The 23,543-nt window shown below is 36.5% G+C and overlaps 1 protein-coding gene across 5 annotated transcripts in view; it reads left to right on the forward strand.

Annotated features, from left to right (window-relative positions):
- The window catches only part of STXBP4 (syntaxin binding protein 4), a 64,835-nt gene that overhangs the window by 14,923 nt on the left and 26,369 nt on the right, over window positions 1-23,543 (forward strand). For all 5 annotated transcript variants that reach the window (XM_039716064.1, XM_039716065.1, XM_039716063.1 and 2 more), the window contains 12 exons: window positions 1,370-1,476; window positions 1,851-2,034; window positions 3,019-3,097; window positions 5,595-5,677; window positions 6,172-6,268; window positions 7,576-7,688; window positions 8,352-8,438; window positions 9,505-9,570; window positions 15,238-15,414; window positions 17,924-18,040; window positions 18,562-18,611; window positions 19,721-19,851. In XM_039716064.1, coding sequence (XP_039571998.1) covers window positions 1,370-1,476; window positions 1,851-2,034; window positions 3,019-3,097; window positions 5,595-5,677; window positions 6,172-6,268; window positions 7,576-7,688; window positions 8,352-8,438; window positions 9,505-9,570; window positions 15,238-15,414; window positions 17,924-18,040; window positions 18,562-18,611; window positions 19,721-19,851 — 1,291 coding nt within the window. The remainder of the gene's footprint in view (window positions 1-1,369; window positions 1,477-1,850; window positions 2,035-3,018; window positions 3,098-5,594; window positions 5,678-6,171; window positions 6,269-7,575; window positions 7,689-8,351; window positions 8,439-9,504; window positions 9,571-15,237; window positions 15,415-17,923; window positions 18,041-18,561; window positions 18,612-19,720; window positions 19,852-23,543) is intronic.

Raw genomic sequence — 23,543 nt, forward strand, 5'->3', positions numbered from 1 at the left:
TCCTAAAATGCAAGCTGGAAGATAAAAATGCCATGTTTCTCAAAGACCTCTTTCAATAGATAAATGGTAATCATTCCTCTTTTATTTTCTCCTATTTTGTTGTGGCTTCTAAAATATTTTTCTCACTGTGAACATGTAATTTAAAGCCTATCATGCATAATCAATAGACTGAGGCTTAGACATCAATTTCCATTAGGCTCTAATATTAGCAATAATAGAGGTGATTTTCCAGTACTGCTTCTCCTGTTTGGGAAGGTGAAACAGGAAGCATATTTTAATCATCTGCCGTGTGAGGGCACTGTTGGATATTTTAGAACATGCTGGATGAAAGCAAAATGAAAGATCTACAGCTTTATTGTTTAATCAAAACCAAAACACTAAGTGACAAAAAAAAAGGGTAGTAAAGTACTGGCATAGGTTTGAAATGACACAGCTGAAATTATAGTATGTGGGTGTTAAGCAGGTAAAATTATACTGGTTTTGAGAAGGTATTTTACTTATTTCCTATGTATCATCTTCTGCACACAATTTTTTTTTTCACATAGGGTGATTTTGTGTTTGATTTCTTAGGAGCTGAAGAGCAGAGACATATTCTGTGTTACATGATGTGTATTACATTAGACAAATGTCATAACTCTGTAACCATAGGTGAATTACATGAATTTCCAGTTGAATTGTTAAGGGCTCTGTTAAAATGTGAGCAAAAAAAGCTCTATCTTAGCTTCTCTTACTGAGAAATCTAGCCTAGCATGTTTAAAGTCTTGTCTTAGAGTCTCTGGGACAGAAATGTGAAATGTTCTTTGCTGGTAGAGAGTTTGCAATTAATTCAACAGAAGCACAAAGCTGACAATATTATTTCTGTCATGGTTTTGCCTGGTGAGTACTAATAGACCAATCTGGTTTTCTCATTAATATGGCCAGTGAGTGTCTGAAGAGTTCCATGTATTGCCATGAACATTTGCTTTTGAAATACAAATTAATCCAGCTCAGAGCTGAATTAATTAGTAAAGAAGCTTCCTAAAGTCAGATGGGTCAGTGCTGGAAAAATCTGTTGTTTCTTTCCTTGGTTTTGTTTTGGTTTGGTTTTTTTTAAATAGAAATGTTTAGCTGAGTTCAAAGTTCTTCTTTATACAGTTTGAGGTCTGTTTTCTCTGATGATTTTTTATCATGACTGCTTTAATGGTAAGGGATGATTGTTTAAGCTGTTTATTTCTGGAGAGTTGTCAAGCACAGGTAGAATGCAGAGCTGTTCTTGGTATTTTTTGTCCTAACAGAACCAGGGGAATGTGTCCAAGTGCTGTGACTATGCAGTTCTTTCTGTATTGTTAGCAATTAATATAAAGTTTGTGGGTTTTACATTTTTATTTAGGATGGACGATTGAAACCTGGGGATCAGCTTGTGTCCATCAACAAGGAGTCCATGATTGGAGTCTCCTATGAAGAGGCAAAAAGCATAATCAACAGAACAAAGATGAGGTATCTGTTACTGTCAAACAGCCAACCATCCAAAATGGTTTAATAGATGATATTTATGATCGGATTAATGTGAAATGTGGTTTTGTGTGCTTAGAGGAAATGAGGGACACTAATTTTTTTTAATACTCAGTTGTAATATTATTTCATAGAAAAGATTCAAGTGCACTGTTTAGACCTGCAAAATTATGATAGTTTAATATTTTAAAAAATTACAGTATTTGTCTTTGTAATGATGGGTAACAGAACATCCTTTTAGAAAAATAATTAAATAAACCCACACACGGTGTTTGGAAACATGTAATTTGTGCAGAAGTATAATCTTATTAATAATATTAGTATGCAATATGTTGAAACTTCTTACATTTGTATTCTAGGTTTGAAAATTTTTGGGAGATAGCTTTTATTAGGCAGAAAAACATACCTAGCCTTCCACAGAATCTGCAACATCCTTTCAGCCTCTTAACATCTTCTGTAGCACATGGAGAGCAAGAGGCTGCACCACTTGGTCCTCTTCCCTCTCCTAGTGGGAGGCTGGCTTCAGCATTCCCTCCAGATGCTGTGAGTGTATTTATTACTCCTCTTGTAAAAAACTGAGCAAATTATTGTCTTTCTCCTAATTGTAATTAAGTTTCCATTTTATTAAGAAAATGACTGTCTGTTTCCCTGCACAATATTGTCTTTGGAATATGAAAACTTTTGAAAAAACCGTGTTGTGTAACAGGAGAGTAAACCACACTGATGAGAGGAATTAGTTGACTTGGGGTAAGAAAACAAATTAAGCAAGCATTAACTGTGTTCTGAGATACCAAGTTCTCCTTCACTATTTCTCTGAAGTTTTGGAATTAGATATAAATAGTTATGTATTTCAGAGATAAAACGCTCCCTGCTTACTACATATGTGTGAGTACAGTACAATCTCATACTTGCTCTGTGACAATGAGATTTTTTGCTTAAAAAAAGTCCTAGAAGTTTGTGGGGTTTTTCCCCATTCATTTGGCTAAGCAGCAATTGTTTTAATTCATACAGCTCAGCATTAGTGTAAAGAAATAACGTTGACTATGAGAAAGAAGATTTTAAAACTAATATTTGTATTTTTGATAGTAGATTTTCAGGTTATCATATTTTTTAAGCTAAATAAAGTATTGCCTTAGAAGAAGAAAGTATAAAATGTTCTCAAATACAAAGTCAAAACAGGTGATTCTCCAATCTTCTTGTATTTGTACTTAAAATTCTTGCCCATTTTTCTTTCCTATTAGGGATATCAACATTGAAGTGGGTTGCCTAGAGAGACTGTGCTATCTTAATCTGTGAAGGTTTTCAAAACCCAAAGTTTTGATGAGGCCCCAGTCTGATTTTTTCCAATGCTGTTCATTCTCACCACCACCCCTCCATGCCTTTCTTTTTCTCCTGGGGTTGTTTTGATCTCTCCAGCCCTTTTTTCTTCCCCCAGTCTTCCTTCCTGTCCCTTTTTTCATTAACCTGTATTTCTGGTTTGGCTTGCTTTAGAAATGGTATTTCATGACTTTTCATTTCCTCTCGTAGATGGAAACTGGAGTCAAGATGGGAGAGCAATCTCCAATTACTGCTCTAGACAGCAATCCTGCTGATGTGTCTGCCACGGGCAAGTGCTGATTTAATTCCCTGCCACCCTTTTCCTTGTTCTTTCAATAACAGTCAAACAGAACATAGTGCATAGTGAGACTCAGTAGTCTTTTAAAAAAAAAGGGAATATTGCACTGTTTTTATACTCCTAAATAAAACACAGATCAATGGATTTTTAGTAGCTTCTGTCAAATATAACTTACATTGTCTCTAACAAACAGCTGAAACCAAACAAAAATGAGTGATCACAACATTTGCTATACAGCAGTCATGATAATAGACTCAGTAGAAACCAGATAATGAAGACTCACATATAGATCAAGATTAGGTTGCCATAGAAACTGTGCTTTCTTGATTTGATGAAATTCTGGGCATGTGTGCTGCTTGCATGGTTTTTTTGCTTAAATCAGGGCAGCATATTGAAAGGATAGAATTAACATGCAGCCCTCTTAACAGCTTTTCAGTTACTGACAAATACAATATATCATGTATATTTGTGTTTTAGAGTCATGACATTGTAACAAGGACAAGAGTCACTTTGATCACATCTTGAAATATCTATTTTGAAAACAACAGTTAAGGAAAAACAGGGTTTGTGAAATGTGGTCAGAACCAAATCTGAGCAGAACAATTGCAATTCCTGTGGGAAACTAATACGTTGTATTTAGAAACAGTGAAAATGCAAGTGACACAATAATGGGAGTCCCCACTGGCACACTGATAGAACTGACTCTGTTCAGTATTTCTCTGTGGAGACCTGAATATTTTTTTTCTTCAGGCAGTAGCAATTAAGCATAAGCTGAACTTCTCAATTTCATGTCTAACATACTGAGGAGAGGAAGAACAAATACACAGGATCTGATCCATTCCAGATATCTCTCCACTGATATTATTTAAATTGTACCTGCATTTATTATACCCCATATTAGATATTCAAATTTAAAATGAAACAGTTCCCATATATTGCAAATCTGATCAATTGGTTCCCTTTCTTGAAGGGTGAGCTGACCAAATGTAGGCTGTTGAAACTGGCAAAGTTTTAGTATTGACTGCACCTGGAGATTAATGTTCACACAGTTTTTACATATTGGCTATGCAAAACACTACAACTGAATCAAAGGAACAAGACAAAAGTCTTATTTTTTAATATATTCAGAATGTAAGACTCTTGGTTAATGTAATTCAGTACACAGGAGCTTCTTTTTTTGAAGGCACCAGGAAGGGCACAGTCTCTGAACACATCTGAAGAGCACAGGGAGTAGAGCAGAAAGCACAAATACTTGCAGCTCGAGTCATGTTTCATTTTCTTCTTATTTAACAGAACATCTTTTGAAAAATCTGACACTTCTTTCATGCTGCCCTTTTTCGAGGATGAATTTTTGAAGATTACCTTGAAAAATTAAAGCATCTCTTAGATGGGATACTCTTGTTTTTAACACTTTATGAAAAAATCAGCATAATTTGGAGAAGTTTTTGCCCAAACTCACACACAAAGCTTCTTCATTCTGAGCTGAAGGGAAATTGAGCCAATTCCATCAAGGTTCTAGCCCACTGTCTTCAGACTTTAATATAGCATGTGAGAGGTGTTAATGTCAGAGATTTTCAAGATATTTTGGTTTATGCTTTTGGCATGTAAAGAGAATGTAAATTACTTTGAGCTTGGAAACAGATATGCTGTGAAACTAAAAAAAAAAATGAAAAAAATAATTCTCTGTGATTCCTTCTGTTCCTTTAGAGAGAATCTCAAACTGCAAGATCCTTTCTTTACTTGTCAAACACTGGTTTTGATTAAGACCAAAATGATGACTTAAGACCTACATTATATTCTAAAATAAAGAATGCAAACAATGAATTTTTTTATTTGTATACATCTAAAATCCAAAGTGATACTTCAAAAAACCCCTGTAAACTTGTGTTTCTGACTGTAAGGGTAGAAGGGGCTGATGGGTGATGGCTTAATGGACAGGAGTTCTTGGAAAAGAGTTCCTTCCCAGGAAAAAATACCGAGGAGCCTGCAGAGTTCAGCCTGAGCTCCCTCCCATGTTGGAACAGGTCATTCCCTCTCTTCCCCAGTGTTTTCTAGATCACTCCATGTGCCAGTGGCAGCTGTCACTTACACTGAGGGTGTGCCTTGGAGGTCTCTCTTGGAATTCACAAGTGTGTTTCCCCTTCTGTTTCCTGAGTATCTGTGTATCTCTCAGAGAAGAGAAAATGCCACAAGGAGAAGCCATATGCTTGATGGATCACTCAAAGCTATTCCTGGTTATTTTCTGTTAATTTCCTACTTGTCATTTTTTATGTGAAAAAAACAGTGGAAGTGATTGATAGACATAATTTTCGTTGATTACAATTATGTCCTTTAAAAAATTAAGTCAGTCTAAGGATTAACATGTATTTTTGGCAAGTGGGTATTTAGCTGGCATCCACTTGATGAGCAGAGCTTCAGGACAAATTTTTTCAAAGCAATAGTTACCACTACACCATTATTACTTTTTTTTTATTTTTTTATTTCTTAGTTACTGCCCCCAGCCAGAATGATGATTATGAGCTCCAAGGAAAGAACTTGAGTATTCATCTCAAAACAGAAAAGCTGGAGAGGGTAAATAACTTAAAAATCTTTTGAGTTCTCCTTCCTCCCCCTTCATGATGCAGGTAAAACATCTGGGCAATACTGCTAGGCTGACCAACTTTAAAGTATAAATGACAGACAGAATTTTCTGTTTGGGTAGTTCTTTCATGTTGCAGGCCAATATTTCAGTTTATGTATTGGGCAAATTACTGTTTTTGTTAATCTAATTACTGATTAACTCTTCTGGGAATCAGAACATCCCTCAGGATTTTTAAAGCAGTTATTAAGGACAAAGGGGTTTGCTTATTACACTCATCTGTATTCAAGGTTAAATAATATCTGAACATCTCTCAATTAGGAGGAAAAGTCACTGAGTGGCTCTGGAATAAAAGTGTTGTCAGTGAGAGTGTACCAGGATACAAAGGCTCTTTGAAGTGTAGCTCTTTAATTACTCCCCCATGTCCCTGCAGTCATTATCCTTAGTCCTTTCTTTTTTCACTCCAAAATAAGTTTTTTCCTTCCAGGCACTGAATTATCTTGGGATTCAGCTCACAGATGAACAGCAGCAAGCCCTAAGGCAGCAACTTCATAAAGATTCTAAAGGAACAGTATCTTTTGGAGGTAATAATTTGTTAATTACCATAGAAAATAATGAAAAGTAGGAATACAGAAATTATGTATAATAACGATTAATATAATTCTTGTCAGTATTGGGTTGCTGCTGCAAATAAAATGATAATTTGAGGCAAGAACCTTATTTTGCTGTATAAAAATAAGCTTGGAGTTCTACTTGAAACTAAGTAGTGGGAATGCAAATCACAAATTTATTTTATTAAGGGCAGCCTTGGGAAAGTTTTATTTTGTGCTCACAAAATCTTGAATTTTTTGTTCTGACAATGGGGAGCTGTAATTTTTCCAGAAATCACTTGGGATAGTTTTGATGGTTAAAGAGGCTTCTTGAAGCAAGTAAACTCATGGATCACTTAATTTTAGTGTGTGGGAAGCAAGAACATTTCAGCTGTTGCAGATAGAAACAGGTTTGCAGGGAGACCATCACAATTCTTCCAGTTAAACCTAATTCTGATCAGAATGAGTGGCTTCTTGTGGTTGTAACAATTTTGGTTGATGATATGGACAATTTAAAAATATTTTTCAGAAACTGTGAGACATGATGGTTCTGATGCTAAAACTGATGGAAATTTTACTTTTCCTAAAGTCTATGAAAAACACGAGTGTGTGAAAAATAGTATTTTGTACTTAAACATCCAAAAAGATCAGCAAGAAAAATACTGGATGTTCTGTCAGATTTCATATGGAGTAAACAGACCTTTATATTTCCACTTTTCTGCCATAAAATCATTTTGGATTTAAAAACTCTGGAGCAGAATTTTTAAATCCAAAATGTATGGGAAATCTAAGTCATATTGATTGTGCATTAGAGACTGTTTGTATTTAAAATTTTCAACCTGGTCAACATCAATTTTACCAAGCCTCTATCAAGGGTTTAAAGGGTCTAGAAAGGAAACCTTGAGCTCTGAGCCAGCAGGAAATTTTTCCTTTTTCCTGTCTCCTCTGGTAAGGTCAGCTCAGTGGGAAGGGCAGGTGTGTACACCTGTTGTGCAGATTTATTTCATTCTTCACAGACACCTGCCAAATGCAGAACTCTCAGGTACTTCGCAGGTGAGCTTCACACCACCTTGGTTTTCTTTTCTCCTTCACAATTTGATTTGAAGATATTTCATTCCACAATATGTTTGGGCATTTTTATTCTTACCAGCTTTACCAGAACTTTCTCTCTGGAGATACCTCTCTGATTTTCTTTTTTTCCTTTAGAATACTGCATTTATCAGAGTGGCTGTTCATGGTGATCTGTTACTAAACTCAACTTCCAGACTACAGCAGCAAAATCTGAACTGTTTTTTTCCTAGATTTTCTTGAAGTTTCAAGGAATCTGTTGTCTGTGCAATCAAATTCAACTGATAATGGCCACAAATCTGAAACCTTTGGGATCAGTGAAGTTGCCAGCTTACAGGACTCACAGGTAAAATGTGTGCCTGGTCAGTGTTTTAACAGTTGGGAGGAGATTATCGGAGAGTTTATTGTATGTAAAATAACTCCAAATGTTGGGCAGGTGTTTAAAACAGCTCTGCAGCATGGGGTTCTTTAAGATAACCTAGTTTCTGTGAAGGTTTTTAAGCAGCCTAATTTGTAGAAAGTAGTTAATGTAATTAAATTGTCCTTTGTTGTAAGTCTGGACAACATTGATTTACTGAGGTTTCTTAATAGAATTTGGATTGCTACAACCTGTGTGAGTGAGAAACAATTACTGGGCCCAGTGATTTGAACTGCTGCTGCAATGAAAATCATTTTATTCTAGAGGTGACTTTAAAAAAGAGCATTTTTAGTATATGAACACTAAAATAAAATGCCTTATTATTTAAAATATTAAAGTAGTGATGTATTCTTGATACTTCAAAAAACACTTTATTAATCAATTTTAAAAGGAAAAGCAATTTTCATTTGGAAAATAATCTGTTTAAAATTTTATTAAACATTTTTAGCATTTTCAGATCTATAAATCATCCTAAAATTAAGATTTTTTTTTTCTTGTTTTACTAACAAGAACTTTTAATATAAGATGTTAAAGATTATGGAAGGCAGAGTTAGCAATCCATTCCAACCTTTTGTATTTGTATACACACAGTTTGTAACCTGTGATTCCTTAGAGGATGATGTGGAAAAACTTAAGAAAGAAAGAAATGAAGCTTTAAAAGAAATGAGCAAATTAAAGGTAACACTTGTTTTTTATTTGCTTTAAATTATTCAAGAGACTAGAGGCTTTTTTGAATGTATATAGGAATTTACTGGTTCTTTGAATTTCATGTGCAGTTTTTCATAGATAAATAAAATGGCAGTGAAAACAGTCCTAATCATGTTTGAAGATTGCTTACAATATATTTGTGGAGACAGTGAATTTTAGCCATTATACTGAATGCTAACACATTTTTTGATCTGGTCTATAGAGGAATGAGACTAAGCAAACATTTCACAAAAGTGAATTTGGAGAAATGACTGATTTGCATGGCAATTTTATTTAAAAATGTGTGATCCTAGTAACTGCAGAGTCTGAACGCGTGCTGATACTTCTGAAAAGAATCAGAACTGAAGGATAAATTAATCTGTGTGCAAAATTAATACATATTTTCCCAGGCATTACAAAATTCCCAAGTCCTAAAGCAACAAATATTATTTCTTAATACTGCAGGTTGCTACCAAATTCTTATGGTCCTGAATTTCTTTTTTAGCAAACCATAAGATAGGACGTTCTGTGTTCAGCATACATAACTCTGGTTCTTGAACAGGACTACTGAGCTTGGGGTAAAGACAATTTTAAAAATTGCCCCTTGGTCCAAAAAATTTCTTGCTGTAAATTACAGAAGCATTGGGTTGAAATGGCCAGAGGTCAGTTCTCTGTTCTGTGCATGATTCTTCTTCTGAGAGCTTTGCACTGAAATGAAAAAAGAACCTCATTTTCATAAAACACAGTGAATACTGACCAGGTGTCCCTAAATTGCTGATGTGGAAAACTGACAATGATCCATCTATAATTAATTGCCTGATTTCTTACACTCTTTTACACACATCCCAGAAATGTTCAGTAAATAATTCTAAAATACTCAGGAAACTTAAACAGCATCAATGAACTCACAGATAAGTTAGCTTTTAGAGATGGTTTTATAAAAGCTGTTGATAGAAGTTAAGTATTGTTATCTGTAGTTTTGAAAGAGCTAATTGCTTTAGGACCAAAACTCTTTCTCTTTAAACTTATTTATTATTCTTTTTTATTTTTTTAATAGGAAGAATTGTCTGAATCTGTGAATTTACAGAAGCAGTTAGCAGAGCAGCTACAAGTAGTCAAGCAAGTATGTTGAAGTCTTTACAAATTATAATAATTTTAAAATTTTTACATTTTTTTTGTGGAAGGGAGAAAGGAGCACTTCTTTTTCTCTTAGTGCTCCTATGGACTATACTTTCACACTGATTTCAACACAAAGGTGGTTCTTGTGTTACTACAGAGCTTTTGATTAAAAGCAGAGAATTGATTCTTCAGTTTTTAGAGCAGTAATCTATTTCTCTGCTATTAAATTGAGATAGGAATCCTGAGACCAGCTGGATCAATGAAGTGGGATAATGATGTAGTAGAACCTTTCTAGGCTGAAGTGTTCTTGAGGAGATTTTGCTGTTCTTAGGCAACAGTTGCTTAATTTACAGTCCTAACATTAACTACTTTATATGTCAACCAGTCTAAAATGTGAAAAAATTACCAGGAAAAAAAGTTGAAGTCAGGGTTTTCTGAGGAAAGTCTTGTTTCTGCTTCCAAATCTGTCTATAATTATGAGCCAATAAATCAGAGTATTTGGCTTCCTTGTGTCTCTTAAAGGAAATTCCCAATTAAATGTAAGTCTCCTGTCATTTATAGCCTGGATTCAAAACCAGGGAACTTTCCTGTTCCCTCTTCCTCCTGACCACCCTGTCAGCTTTTCCTTCTAATGAGCTGACTGCTTTCCTTCCCTCCTGCACTGCTGCACCTATTCTTTGCAGGTTTCTCATGTCAGATGTCATGTGAAAATGCAAGATAAAGTTTAAAATTGCCCTGTATTAAGATTAGTTTTATATTTTGCTCCTAAGAGTCGTTGAACACCTTCATGATCACTTTTTATTCCTTGAATATACAAGAGCTTGCTTGAAAGCTTTTTCCATTAGTATTGTGTTGTTTCCTTCTGTACACTGTGGGAAATAAATTGAGTTATATTCTGGATAAAATTTAACTGGAAGATTGTTCCAGTAATGCACTTGAAGTTCCCATTCTCTAATGGCTTGACTGTGTTGTTCTAGACCAGAACACTTGTTCAGTGCATTAGTCCAGACTAGAGCTGGTACAGAGTACAATCCCCAGTACAAACCTGCTTTTCCTGGGAAGGCAGCCTGGGACAGGGCTGGTTTAAGATGTTTTAGGTGGCAGCAGTGCCCATTTGCCACCACTCGAGGTCCTCCCACTTTTATTTTTCTCAGGTACTCTCGTGTGGTGGTGAAATTCAGTTTTGCCCTGCAAACCTCCCAGGGATAAATACTGATTTTCTTGTAGGCATTGAAAGGGTTCCATGTAGCGAAGTGAAAGAGAAATACTAAATTATATTTAATTACAGCATTGTATGATCTATTTTAAGAGGTAAAAGTGGGTTTTTAATGGACATTTTGTTCTGTTTATACTTGGTGCATGTTCAAGTGTTTATATATATATATATTTCTGTTGTTTAAAAGCAGTATTGGCACTGAGATTCATGGTGATAAGTTTTTTTTAAAATAGGCTACTTATAGTACAAGTTGCCATTTAACTTCTGATGTGCATTTCTGCTTGAGCTCGTTAGTGAAAGGAGTTAATGAGTACATTATTGAACCCTAATGGCCTGATTAAAAGAAACGAACAACCAAACTAAACAAAAAACCCAATTTAAGGCTGTGCTTCAGGTCTGACTTCAGCATAATTTAAACACTTTTTTAAATGACTGCTTTCCTGAAAAAAAACAAGGTTTTAAATGAGGATTTAGGTTACCAGTCATATATTGATGTATATTTTGTGGTATTTCTGTTTTCTACTAATTGTGAATTGCAGAGATTACAGATTAATTAAGACAGGGGTACAAACATTCTGGTTAATGAACATGTTTTGTTAGTACCAATTCATTAAACAGTGCTTGACTCAGTAACGAACAGCATGAATAAACTCTTAAGATTAGAAATGCTGCTAAACTTGCAGTGAGGTAGGAATTATTTTCTAATATTGGTATGAGACAATTAAAAGTCATTAATTGATCTATTTTTGCTTTGAAGTTGTGATATAGCACTATATCTTTGGGGCTTCCTTGAAATCATACGTAAGCTGAAATTGGCAGAAGACACAGAAAGGCACTTTTGAGTACCTGAAGTCTTGCCAAGAGCATGAATGTGAAATCTGTAATGATGTCTTCTGTCTTCCTGGAGGAGTTGGACTGGATCCTGTGCTGCCTGAGAGTCCTGGGGTATTTCAGCCTCAATGATCCCTTCTGTACTACAGCTTTTTCTGGGCACTTTCTGTCAGCTGCAGCACTCAGCTAAACGTAGAAAATGGGAGATACCACTGTTTGTGGTATCCCAAACTCCTGGCCTTGGTTCATAGGGCTGAGATTTGCTACTCTGTGGTTGCTTTCTCTAAGGGGAAAATAGGAGATTTGAATGACTGCTATTTTTTGGAAGCAGTATCTAACGTATTTCACCTTGCTTGAAAGAAGTTTGGTTCATTTCATTAGGTTTTTTATTTTAATACATAGTAAAGATATTCAAAGTTCTTTTAAAGGATTATTTCAATATACAGTTTTTGTAGAATTAACCAACAAGCACAATTGATTTTTAACTACAATTTCATGTAGTTTAAAAGAATATCTTAGTTCTGGTGTTTGTGGTGGCTGGAATAAAACTTGGATGAAACCTTCTTACAACTCAAATTTATCCAAGGAAGACATAGAACAGGGCTTAGGAAGAAACACCTACCTTGAAGTTGCTTTTTTAAGGATTCAGCTTCTCTCCTCCAGCTGTTGTTCATTATTGGTTGTAGTGGCTTCATACCAGATCAGGACAATGAGTCCCATGAGGTGTTCATATAAATGAAATATTAGCAGCTGCAGATCCCCTCTCTGTTATGTCTTAGAATCCTAGATTGGTTTGGGTTGGAAAGGACCTTAAAGCTTATCTCATTCCACCCCCTGCCATGGAAGGGGATACCCTCCACTATCCCAGGTTGCTCCAAGCCCTGTCCAGCCTGGCCCTGGGCACTTTGTCATACATTTGAGTGGGACAAGAGCTCATGTGCTGAAGTGGGTATGACCCATCAGTTCTTCACTGGTGGGGCGCCCTTACCTGCCAGGTGAGAGAGCCCACTGTGCCCCCCCAGGACCAATTCCAGTAACTGGAGAATGGGAAAACCTGATGGAATCATTTCCCTTTGTGCCCCTCTGCTCTAGCAAACAGCTCTGGTGTGTCAGACAATTTTGCTAATTCAGTTGTAGTGTGTGTAATTGTTTCATTGTAATGTAAGAAGCCATTGTTCCTTAATTATTCCTTTAGGTCTTTCACTGTTGAAATCTGGTCATACTTAGTCTGCTATTACAGAGAAATTAATATTCAACAACTGGGGTTCTGAAAAAACAATGGAGGAGTAAAGGCAATTCTGGATTATAAGAGATTAAACCTTTATCTCAAGGATGTCTTCTTTCAAAATGAAGACCTCCCTTTTCATAATAGCAATTTTCTCTTCACTTTTCTTATGTCAGTTTATTTAAATAATTCCTAAGTGTGGGTTTTTAAGATGCCACCCTTTCTCAAGGCCTCTGTGTTCATTTATATTAGTCAAACTTAACGTCACAGAATCTTTTCACTTTTGTCTCCAAGAGTCTTTTTCCCACCTCCAGCCTGTTTCCCAAGGATGCCTTTGCTGCTGAAGGCTCCCAACTCATCCTCTGTAGCAGCAGGACCCAGCTCTTCTTGCTGTTGACTCATTTTTTTTCTTACAGTGGCAAGAAAGTGCCTCCCCAAAGGCAGTAATTTGACCTCTGCTTCTGTAGGTTGATAACTTCTTAGAAGTCCTTGTGTTCCCTGAGTTGTTTCTAGGAAAAAGGAGTGCCAGGAGCAGCTTGCAGGAGGGGTGATTGCTGTGCTGTCAGGGAGTGTGAGCAGTAATGACCCTCACACTGCTCTTGGTGAACACAGCAGTGACACCAGTGTGAGGAAAAGCACACATGGAGCAATAAGCTTGGGATGAGTCTGTGCTTCCAGGTGCAGGTGGTCCCTGTGCAGTTCACCTAATGCTTCCAAAGGAAAAAGAGAATTATTCTAGTTGCTGTCAAAATGAAGGTCACTTAAATGGATCTCTTAGTGCTTGTGCCCTGTAACAGAAACCTCTAAATTATGCAACAGCAATGTCACCTGTGTTCACTAATGGGGTTACTGTTCTGCATGTGTGGTTACTTCCACTGCTCTATTTTCTGAGAGACCAGGATGTCCCTGGCCATTGTCCAAATTGGTATTCTGTTGCAGAGATGAGGAAGATGATGTACTGGTTATATGTCACTGAGATTAGCTGATTTATGGCCCACAATATATTGTCTGTTAAGACTAACAGTGTAGAGAATGAAGCTCTAATGAAGCTGAGATTGATGGAGCATTTTACAGAAAGACCATTATCACAAAATATAGGAAAACCTGACTTGAAGGATATTGATTGTACAGGACAAATGCTTCTACATTAGGAAAGAATTAAATCTGTATTTTTAAGTTTAACTGACCTCTCTAGACATTTCTATTATGACACCTTTTATATGCAGTTTTTTCCACAAAACAGGAAGATCTGGTCATCTGGGTTTTTTAGAAACAGCAATTTCAAACCTAGCTTCTAGAAGGTTATTTCCTCCATGTTAAAGAGTCATCATGTGTTTCTTCTCAATGGGAGGAGAAACACCCACCTGTTTTCCCTCTAGTTCCATTCCCAACCAGGATATAATTATAATTATAAGATGCAGTAGGTAGACCAGGAATAGAATATTCACCTAAGTATCCTTAACTGAGCAACTTCTACAAAAAACTTCTAGCTATGTGAATTTGTGTATTTAAATCTGATAACTTTAATTATTGAGAAAATTGATGCAAAGTGACTTTACTTACAGATTAATTAATAGCTGAGGGAAAAGATGGTTCAGTGATTTTAGTGCCAGTGAGCCTGTACATTTTGTATGAGCAGTTTGTTTGTTTTATTCCTGGATGAGTGTAAACTGATCCACTGTAAAGACTTTTAGTTTGGCTTTCTAATTTACTGATCAGTTAATTTCAATTAATATTCAGTCCTAAAATGAACTGAGCAATATCTTGAAAGGAGATTTTGCAACATTTAGGGATTATGTTAGCTGAATTAAAAGCTAACAGTTTCTGGTTTTCTGTACATTATATCTGTCTATCTCTCGCTCTCTATATAGATATAGATATAAATTTTATCTATCACTCTTCTGTGATAATCCAGCATATTAGGAGCATAGTAGGACCAGGAATGAGGCAGAAAAATTGATTTTATAAAAGAAGCACTGATTCTGAAAAGAGTGTGGACTGAATTACTTGCATTAAAAGTCTGTCTACATGATGTGTGAGCTGTAACTAGAGTGTGAATTCATGCAATAAAAATGAAATTAAGTAACATCTCATTAAGGTACTTTTTTGGTGTGGAAGCAATGGGGCAGATCAACAGCATCTGGTGCATTTCAAGAAAACCTTTCATTCAAATAGATTTTCAGTAATTATAGAACTTGATATTTCATTTATTAATAAAATTTTGTCTCTGTACATACCTGGTTTTCATTTGCACATAATGTTAAAAATCAGCAATTGAACCCTCTAACCATGAACACTAACAGGTAGCCCTGATGCCAACTGCAATACTTGTGAGCTAAATCTGTTTTTTCCTTGGTCGCTGGAGTTGTAACTTCTGCACTGAATTATACAACCTGCAGGAAGCCAAGGCAGCTGTGGAGGAGAGCAGAGCCCTGCGCAGCAGAATTCACCTGGCAGAGGCTGCTCAGAGGCAGGCCCGGGGAATGGAGATGGACTATGAAGAGGTGATTCGCCTGTTAGAGGCTGAAATTGGAGAGCTGAAGGCTCAGCTCGCTGAGCATTCCGGCCAAAATAAAGTAAGCAAAGCCTGTCAGAGTTACCATGGTTTCCTTGCTGTTGTCATGTATCTGGTTTTCATTTTCTTTTCATCTGCTTTTCTAAAGTAGGTCACTGTTTGTCTTTTATTATTCAATAACTGGGATGATGTGGATTGAAGAGGGTAATGTGAAGTGTACAAGGCTTCCTTTATCCAGACATCTTTGGGCTAGGAAAACAGGAGCTCCCAGCATATGTGGGTTATAGGTCAGAATGGCACATCTCAAACCTTAAGCATGGAATAGTTTCTGGGCTGCAGATATGTTGTCTTTGAAGACTACACCTTGCACATATTTGTATGCTATTGTACTCATGTGAAAATGGCCTTCAGGTTTATGTTTCTGTTAGGCAAATAACAACCATGTAAAGTCCAGTCCTGTTCCAAAGTAAATTTAAATTTATTCAAGGTAATCATTTGAATGCTACTAATCCTGCAAAAAAAATTTAATTGAGCCTTATATTTTAAGTCTGCTTCATCTCCAGCGAGGCATTTCAGAACAGGCTAAGAAATAAAATATTTTATGCACTTCAAAATTTTTTTTCATAACTCCTGACCTACGTTTTAGACACAGTTTGAACAAGTGCAAGCAGGTTGGCATTTGTGAGGTTACCTTGTTTTTCTCATGAAAAACCAATGTGCATATGACCTGGTGAAGAAAACTGACTGAAAAGTTTCCTTGTTTCATCCTGAGAATTAATTTAATATTTCAAGACATTAGAAGGTAGAGTCCAGCTCTGGGGTAAACAAGCTTGCAGAGAACAGCTTAGGAAGCTGTGGCTCCCAGGAGGAATTCCTGTCATCTGATTGTGAGTGATAAGGTGAATCACACCCTGGATGTTCTTTCTGAACATCTGGGTGAGATGTTCCATCTTTTATGGAAGTGTTCTTGCATCACTGTTTGTTTTCTGTAAATAGCCAAATTTTAAGAAATTCATAGAGTATGGGTTGTTTCCCTGGACATTTGTTCCAGAGATTCCAGCTTGAGTTCCTGAAATTCTGGCTGAGTACTGCAGTACCTGTGTGGAGATTTGAATCTCTGCATTTCTTACCCAAAAGAAGCAGTATCAAGTTTCAGGCAGGGTCACACCTGGTTTTTTTAATTTAATGCCTGAGTAAATCTTCCCCTAAAACACACTCACTAAACAGAATATAACATATGTTGATGCATAAATAAAAATCAGATTGGTCCCTCTCACTTTTTCAGTGTGAAAGAGTGAGTTCTTTCACCAGCTTCTTCTCCAGACTGGACAGTGAAATAACCAAAAATAGGTGTTTGAATCAACAGATTCTTTGACATTCAGGGAGATGATGGTTCTGCTGCTTTGTGCAGTGTGTACAAACAAATTATTTGCTTCCAGTAAAGTTAGTAAGTGGGTTTTGTTGATTATTTTGTAAGGGTTTTAGAGTAGGTTGTGTGTTAGTGTAATATTTTCTGAAAAATCGCTTTGCCAGGATTTCTTCTCCTGGGAAGCTGAGAAGCCTCAGAGAGGAATGTAAATAATAATTATCTGATTGCTTCTCCTTGTGTTTTGCTGCTGTGGAATGTAATAGGTGATTGTTTGATTGGTTCCATGTGAATTGTTTTAATGACCAATCACCATCAGCTGTGTCAGACTCTGAGGAGTCAGTCACAGGTTTTTATTATTCACTCTTGTTCAGCTTTCTGATATATCCTTTTCTCTGTCTTTTAGAATAGTTTTAGTATAGCGTTTCTTTTAATATAATATCACAATATAATAAATCAACCTTCTGAGAACATGGAGTCAAAATTCATCTCTTCCCTTGTCCTGGAGAGCCTCACGAACACCACAGTTGTAGGCTTTCACAATGATCACCTGCAGTGTGATGCAAAAGTTTATTTATAACTACAATGGTTTTTCTGTATTTTGGAGAGATCTTTCTAGATCTTGTGTCCCGCAGACAGCTGTGCTAAACAGACATACCCAGGTACACGTGGGGACTTTAGTCATGGTCCTGTCACAGGAACGGTGCCAGGAGCTCTAATGAAACCCAGAGCCTCCACAGCTGGATCTAACAGGGCTCACATCTTCTGTGCTGAGGGAGGAAGGGATGCATAACACTGATCAATAGGTTATACAAGTGCATGCAGAGGCATCCTAGGGGGTGATTTCCTCCAAGATGTGCCATAATTACTGTATGGATGCAAACCAGGGGACTGAGTTTGTTCTGGCTGTTTATGCACCCTGCTGAGATACTGTCACCATCAGGTTGGTATTTTTCATCCATTCATCAGTCAGTTCAAGCTCTCTTTGTTTTCTGTTGTCTTCGAATTTTAGTTTACCTTTCTATCATTTGCCAAAATCTGTTGCAGTTTGGTGCTGATTTGCCAGCTGCTCAGGCATTCCAGTTTTATGTTTTACAGAAATGTAGAAAAGAGCGTGTTAAACATTCCAAACACACTGTTCACACTATGTGTGATCCAAGGGAGGAAAATTATTAGAATAAAAGCCTTAAAATACTTTTCCCAGGAGAACATTCATGACTTGAGAAAGAGGGTTACAGTGCTTGACTGCCAGCTGCGGAAATCAGAGTCGGCCAGGAAGACATTTGAGGTGGCCACTGAAAAATTGCTACAATTTGTAGAGGTAACTTTGCCTTTCATTTTTAACAATATCTTGTTTGGAAATTTCTTTTTTGTTGATGTTTGTGAGGAATGAGCATAATAAAATGGCTATAAACCAGTTTGCAGAGATTCTTTTGTTCCTAGAAATAGAGATGATGTGTAAGTGTGCAAATTAATCCAGAGGTTTACATAATCTTTGTGTTTTGCTGTACTGGGCAAATGAAAATGATCAGATAATTTTTTCCACCTAAACTCTATCGAGTTCCGTAAAACTCCTCAGAAGAAAAAGGCACAAAAGCTAATAGTTGATAATTCTTTGGCATGTTATGAAACAATAACAAAAAAGTGATGTTGTTATATTTACTTTGTTTAAAGGGGTTATAGTATTTTGGTTTTTTACTTGTGCACTTCTAGCTGGGAGACACTAGACTCTTTAATTGCAAACCAAGTCCCCCACTCCCAAGTAGAACATCAAATTATAAGGTATTAAGTTTTTGACTGTGTTGATTTATAAACTGTTAACTTCTTGACTATGACCAACAGGTTGTGCATGAAATACTTTCAGATAACTCTACTTCTTCAACTATTTTAAGGTAATGAAATGGCAATATTAATAGTGGAAAACTCTACTATTGTTTCCAAGTCTCAAAGAACTGCCTTGTAGCTGGTTTTCTCTATATTTTTACTGTATAGTTCTGGGTGTCATTTTATTGAAGGAGAGGGAATGGCATGAATTATAAATTAGGCTTTCAGGGTACAGCTTCATTAAAAACCTCTGAATTAAATTAAAACAGTTAGTAATTACATAGCTATGATTGTCTGGATGTTTCCATAAAGTAATTATAATGTACTAATGATTAGTTAAAATGCAAGGAACCTTAACAGTGGGTTATAATTTTTAAATATATTTTTTAGATTTTCCTAGGTGATTTTGCATCACAATGAATACAGTAGCATAAAAATAAATTGATAAAATGTATATCCATTTACATTTTGTTACTTTTCTTGTTTGAAAAGCTGCTGGGGATATTCAAGAAGGTGTAAGCAGCCTTTGGTCCTTCAGAAAATTGGCATGATGGTGCCTATATATTGCAGATAGCATTTCATTAATATTTATGTAACAGTAAAATTGTTCAGTCTCTTTCCTGCAGTTTTTTCAATACAGCTCTCATGAAAATCAAATGTATTTAAGTGAAGTGAACTGGAACTTTATTTCAAAAAACCTAGGCAGGCTCAGACCAGCTAGGCTATCATAGATAATCAGTGAGATGCAGTTCCCATTGGCACTGCACACAACAACAGTGTTGTCTGTTTTATGAAGTTCATACAATTTATTTTAGTGAATGGATTAATTATCAAATACTAAGCCAAGGTGACAAACTGACTGGCTAACAGCAGAGAAGATAAGAATTGGGTCCCATGAAGCAGTGTCCCTTCTTAAATGCTGGTATGAAAATTCTTCCTGACACCCTCTGAGTCCTTGACACTGCATTTTGAGTTCTGAATGTTATTTGAATTGAACTTTCCAAAAACCTTCATTGTTCAGCCAGGACTGCTGCTGGGGCAAACTCACTGATTTGGGAGCGTGAATCTTTTTTTTCATACAGTGAGAACAAAACCACTTTAGAAAAGTTTACCTTATGGAAAGGAGCAGTTTCCTTTATCATATTCCAAATAAACACTTATTTTTTTATTATCTTAGTGACAGGAGAACATTGTCCACTAAAGCACTTCTGGCTCGGCTGGGAAGGGTCGGACCTACTGTCACAGCAGCTCTTGCAGCAGAAGCCAGGGACCTTGCCAAGTCTGTCCGTGCCATTTTGGAAGTAGATTGTGAGTGAGTGTGTCCATCTCTGTGTGCTTTGAAATCTGGTATCAGTTCATCAGCCAAGAAGATGGATCATTTCATTTAAAATTGGATGTGAACTGGCTGAATAAATCATTCCTAGCATGGAAGGACAGAGCTGGTTCAGTGTCAGCTCAGGCTGCATCTTCATCAAACTATAATTAGAATATAAAGTTATTCCAGAGTACATTTCTTCACAGGAAAACTTAAAGCACAAAATTAATGTCAAAGTGAGGAATATGAAAATTACCAGAATCATGTAAAACTAGCAGAATTTCATTACTTTAATTCTCTGTTTTTCATACTGGAATATTTACAAAATGTTATTCTGCTGGATTTACATGAACATGTATCAAAGTGTTTTAATGAGGATGTTGTTGCTGTAGGGAGTGAATGTAGGCAGCAGTTCCATTTGGAGATATCCACGTATTTCCTCAGGTCATGAACAGAAATCTCTTCCCATTGGTGAAAATGATGGTAATTCATGAGAGTGACTGTAAGAAACTGCATCAGTTGAAAATCTAAGAAACAGGTTTGAATTGTCATATAATTCCTGGTTCAGATCATTGAAATGATTGTGTATTTTGATGGTATTTGCCTATAGTTGAGCAGGCATGTCAGTTCTAATCCATTTTTGATTAATAAAAATTGAATAGAAATGGTACATCACAGGAGGTTTTGGAAAGGTGATTAATTATGGTTGTCCATAATTATTGTATCAAATATTGGAATAGTTTTGACTGTTCAGGAATTAATTTAGAAAGAGATTGAAAAAATTGTTGTTGAGAAAATAAGATATGAAAAATAGTTTATGTTATTTAAAAATCATTAATTTATTACTCATTCTGTGTCAAAGAAAGCAAAATAAGAAGATAAAATTTTTTCCAAAGTGTCCAGAATATTAGAGTTACCGGTGGAGTGAAAAGAATAGAAGTGACCAGGAGAGGAGATAATTGGTTTTCCACCTATGATAATCATAGTTCTGTCACACTGAATTGGTCTTATTACACTACACAGGAAATTGTGCAAAGAAAACTTTTGGTTCTAAATGCAGCTGAGTTCTAACATGTGGTTATGTCAAACATAATAGGTAAAATACATGTTAGAAAGCTCTGGAGGCTCAGCTGGGATCCATTTTATGAACCTGAGAATTAAAAATAGGTCTGCAGAGAAGGATTTAAAGATTGCACGTCATCTTTCCGAGTTCATTCTGATTTGGAGAGCATTACAGATAGATTTGGGCTCTGACAAGCTTGGGTATGAGATTAAAGCTTTAAACCTCACTGGCTTTTTTCTCCCTCCCCCTCCAAAAAAAAGTAGTTAAGGGAAAGGAAGTGTGTAATAGCATTCTGTCTGCAGTGTTCTCTGCCAGCTTCTCACTAAATGTTTTCCATGTGATCTGAAGTTTTCTTGCAGATGGACTGTCATAGAAAGGGGGCTCTTGTGTATGTGGCATTTCATAAATACCTTCCATCAAAGAGAAAAGTGTAATAGAGACTACAGTGCAGACTGAAGGGCTTTCTTTTTCCCAGGAAGGTGTCCACAGCATAATAATTTGTTGGTGAATTCTTAGAGAGACAACTGGAGTTAATATTTTTGATGTTGCTCAGTGGATCAGAATGTCTGGCTGGGAAACCTTTGTGGTACATTTTACCTTCTATTTAGAACTCCTCTTTCATTATTTGCTTCATTCTTGTAAATATGAAGTAAAGGAGCCCCAGCCAAAATTCCTCTTTGATTCATTTACAATACATGTGAAGCAAAGTCTGGGTGCCAAGAAAAGGTTGTAGAGTGTTTTTCCAACAGAAAACTGCTTCCTTTGTAAAAAATCTTCCTTGACAACCAGGTCAAAATGACATATTTTTAAGTTATCCGCACAAACTATCCCCTTCCTCTATAATAGCCTGACGTTTTGCCTGAGGGAAGAAGCTTGAAGAAGTTCAGTGTATTCCTGAAAATCTTCAAGAACATGTTGCCTTGTGATACTGCTGCAGATCAGCTTTCAGCTCTGCAGGCTGAGTGACAGCTCTGTGAAGGCACTTTGGTGATTCTTCGAGCGAAGACTCTGGAAAAAGAACAACAGCTCATTTTCCAGGGCTTACTGCTTCAGGATCCTCCAGATCCCAAAATGCAAATAATGAAGTAATAAACAGAATCATCAAGCTCATCCCGTGAAAGAGCCATTCTTCATCTTCTTTAAAGCCTGTAAGCTCTTTTTAGAAACCAAGTCTTGAGAGGCCGTTCTGCTTTGCAGAATGTGAGCATCTCCTGAACACTTGAAATTCCTTCCATCATACACAGGGTAATAATGCCTCAGTAAAGAACTGCAGCATTTAAAAGTAGTTGCTGCCTGCACTTAGTAGACCATATGGTGCAAATCATGCTAAAAAGAATAGTGATAGCATTTTCTTCTTTTCTATTACAAATTTAGAAAAGGAATACACTGGTAATGACCAAAATCTGATTAACCCTGGAACATACTTATCTCCTCATCAAAGAGCAGGCAATCAGCATTTCAAAATGGGCACTCTTATAACACAGCTTTCAAGTATTTTGGCTGCCTATTTTCTCCTTCTGCCTCTGGTACTTCTGTCCAAAAATACAATCTTGCTGTAATTGACACAATTCCAGCCATCCACATCCAGGAAGTGCTCTGAAGCCAGGTTCTCCACTCAGTGGGAACTCAAGCACTGAATTTGGAGCTATTTTATCCCATCACGTTCCTGTAATTTGCTCTCAGCCTGGGATCTGACACAAGGCAGTCATGCTGAAGTTCACTCAAATGATATCCAAAGTAATATAGATTCCAAAACTCCTACTTAATTTACTCATATTGATCTTGGCAGTCACTAAGCATTTGATTTTGAAGATCCTACAGACAGAAGTTTAGTTGCCTGGATCTTATATTCATTTTCCTTGAATGCTGACTAGGTAAGAGACTAGAAACTGCTGCTCAGCATCCATTAGTGCCTGTTCTCTTGATGGTTAAATTGCTTTTGATTTTTGGGCAATGCCTTACATCTTTGACATTAAAAGCTGAAACATTGCATCTATCCATTTCTTCTGTTTAGGGATTTTTCAGCTGTATTGTGTTCAAATGCCAAAACCATTCCATAGTCAGGAAAGTGTCAGTTATCCCTTCCTGTTCTTTTGACAGTGTGGGTGGAACTCAGCTATAGAGTAACAAGCCTTCACAAATAACAGTTTTGCTATTTTGAAAAGGGCCAATATTATTACGTATTCATATTTCTTTTGTTTGTTGCAGGCCTGGTGTGTTTGTTTATTACAACAGAATAAATGCTATTTATGTATACATTTATTATACATTATTTGTTTATACATTTTTGCTATTTTGTTCTTGAATCTTGTATTTTATGAACACAGCAGTGTTCATAACTTTGTGCATTGGCTGTAGTTCATCAGCCAGAACATCAGCTGTTCCCTCTCCCCTTTTTACCTTTTTCATTTACATTGAAATTCAGCTGTAACTGTGACATGGACAGGCATGTCGTGGTTAACTTCTGTCAGTTTGGCTCCTGATATTGAAGATGCTGTATCTTGTATTTTTAGTATTAGGGAAAATTATTTCCTGCAAGGTCCAGTTTGTGGGAGGAGTGTGCATTGAGGGAACACCTCTGACATTCTTTCAGCTGATGAACTGGAGCTGGACCTTTCCTTC

This window comes from Passer montanus, unplaced genomic scaffold, assembly GCF_014805655.1.
Source record: "Passer montanus isolate IOZ18808 unplaced genomic scaffold, ASM1480565v1 scaffold35, whole genome shotgun sequence".
In the NCBI taxonomy this organism is placed as follows: Eukaryota; Metazoa; Chordata; class Aves; order Passeriformes; family Passeridae; genus Passer; species Passer montanus.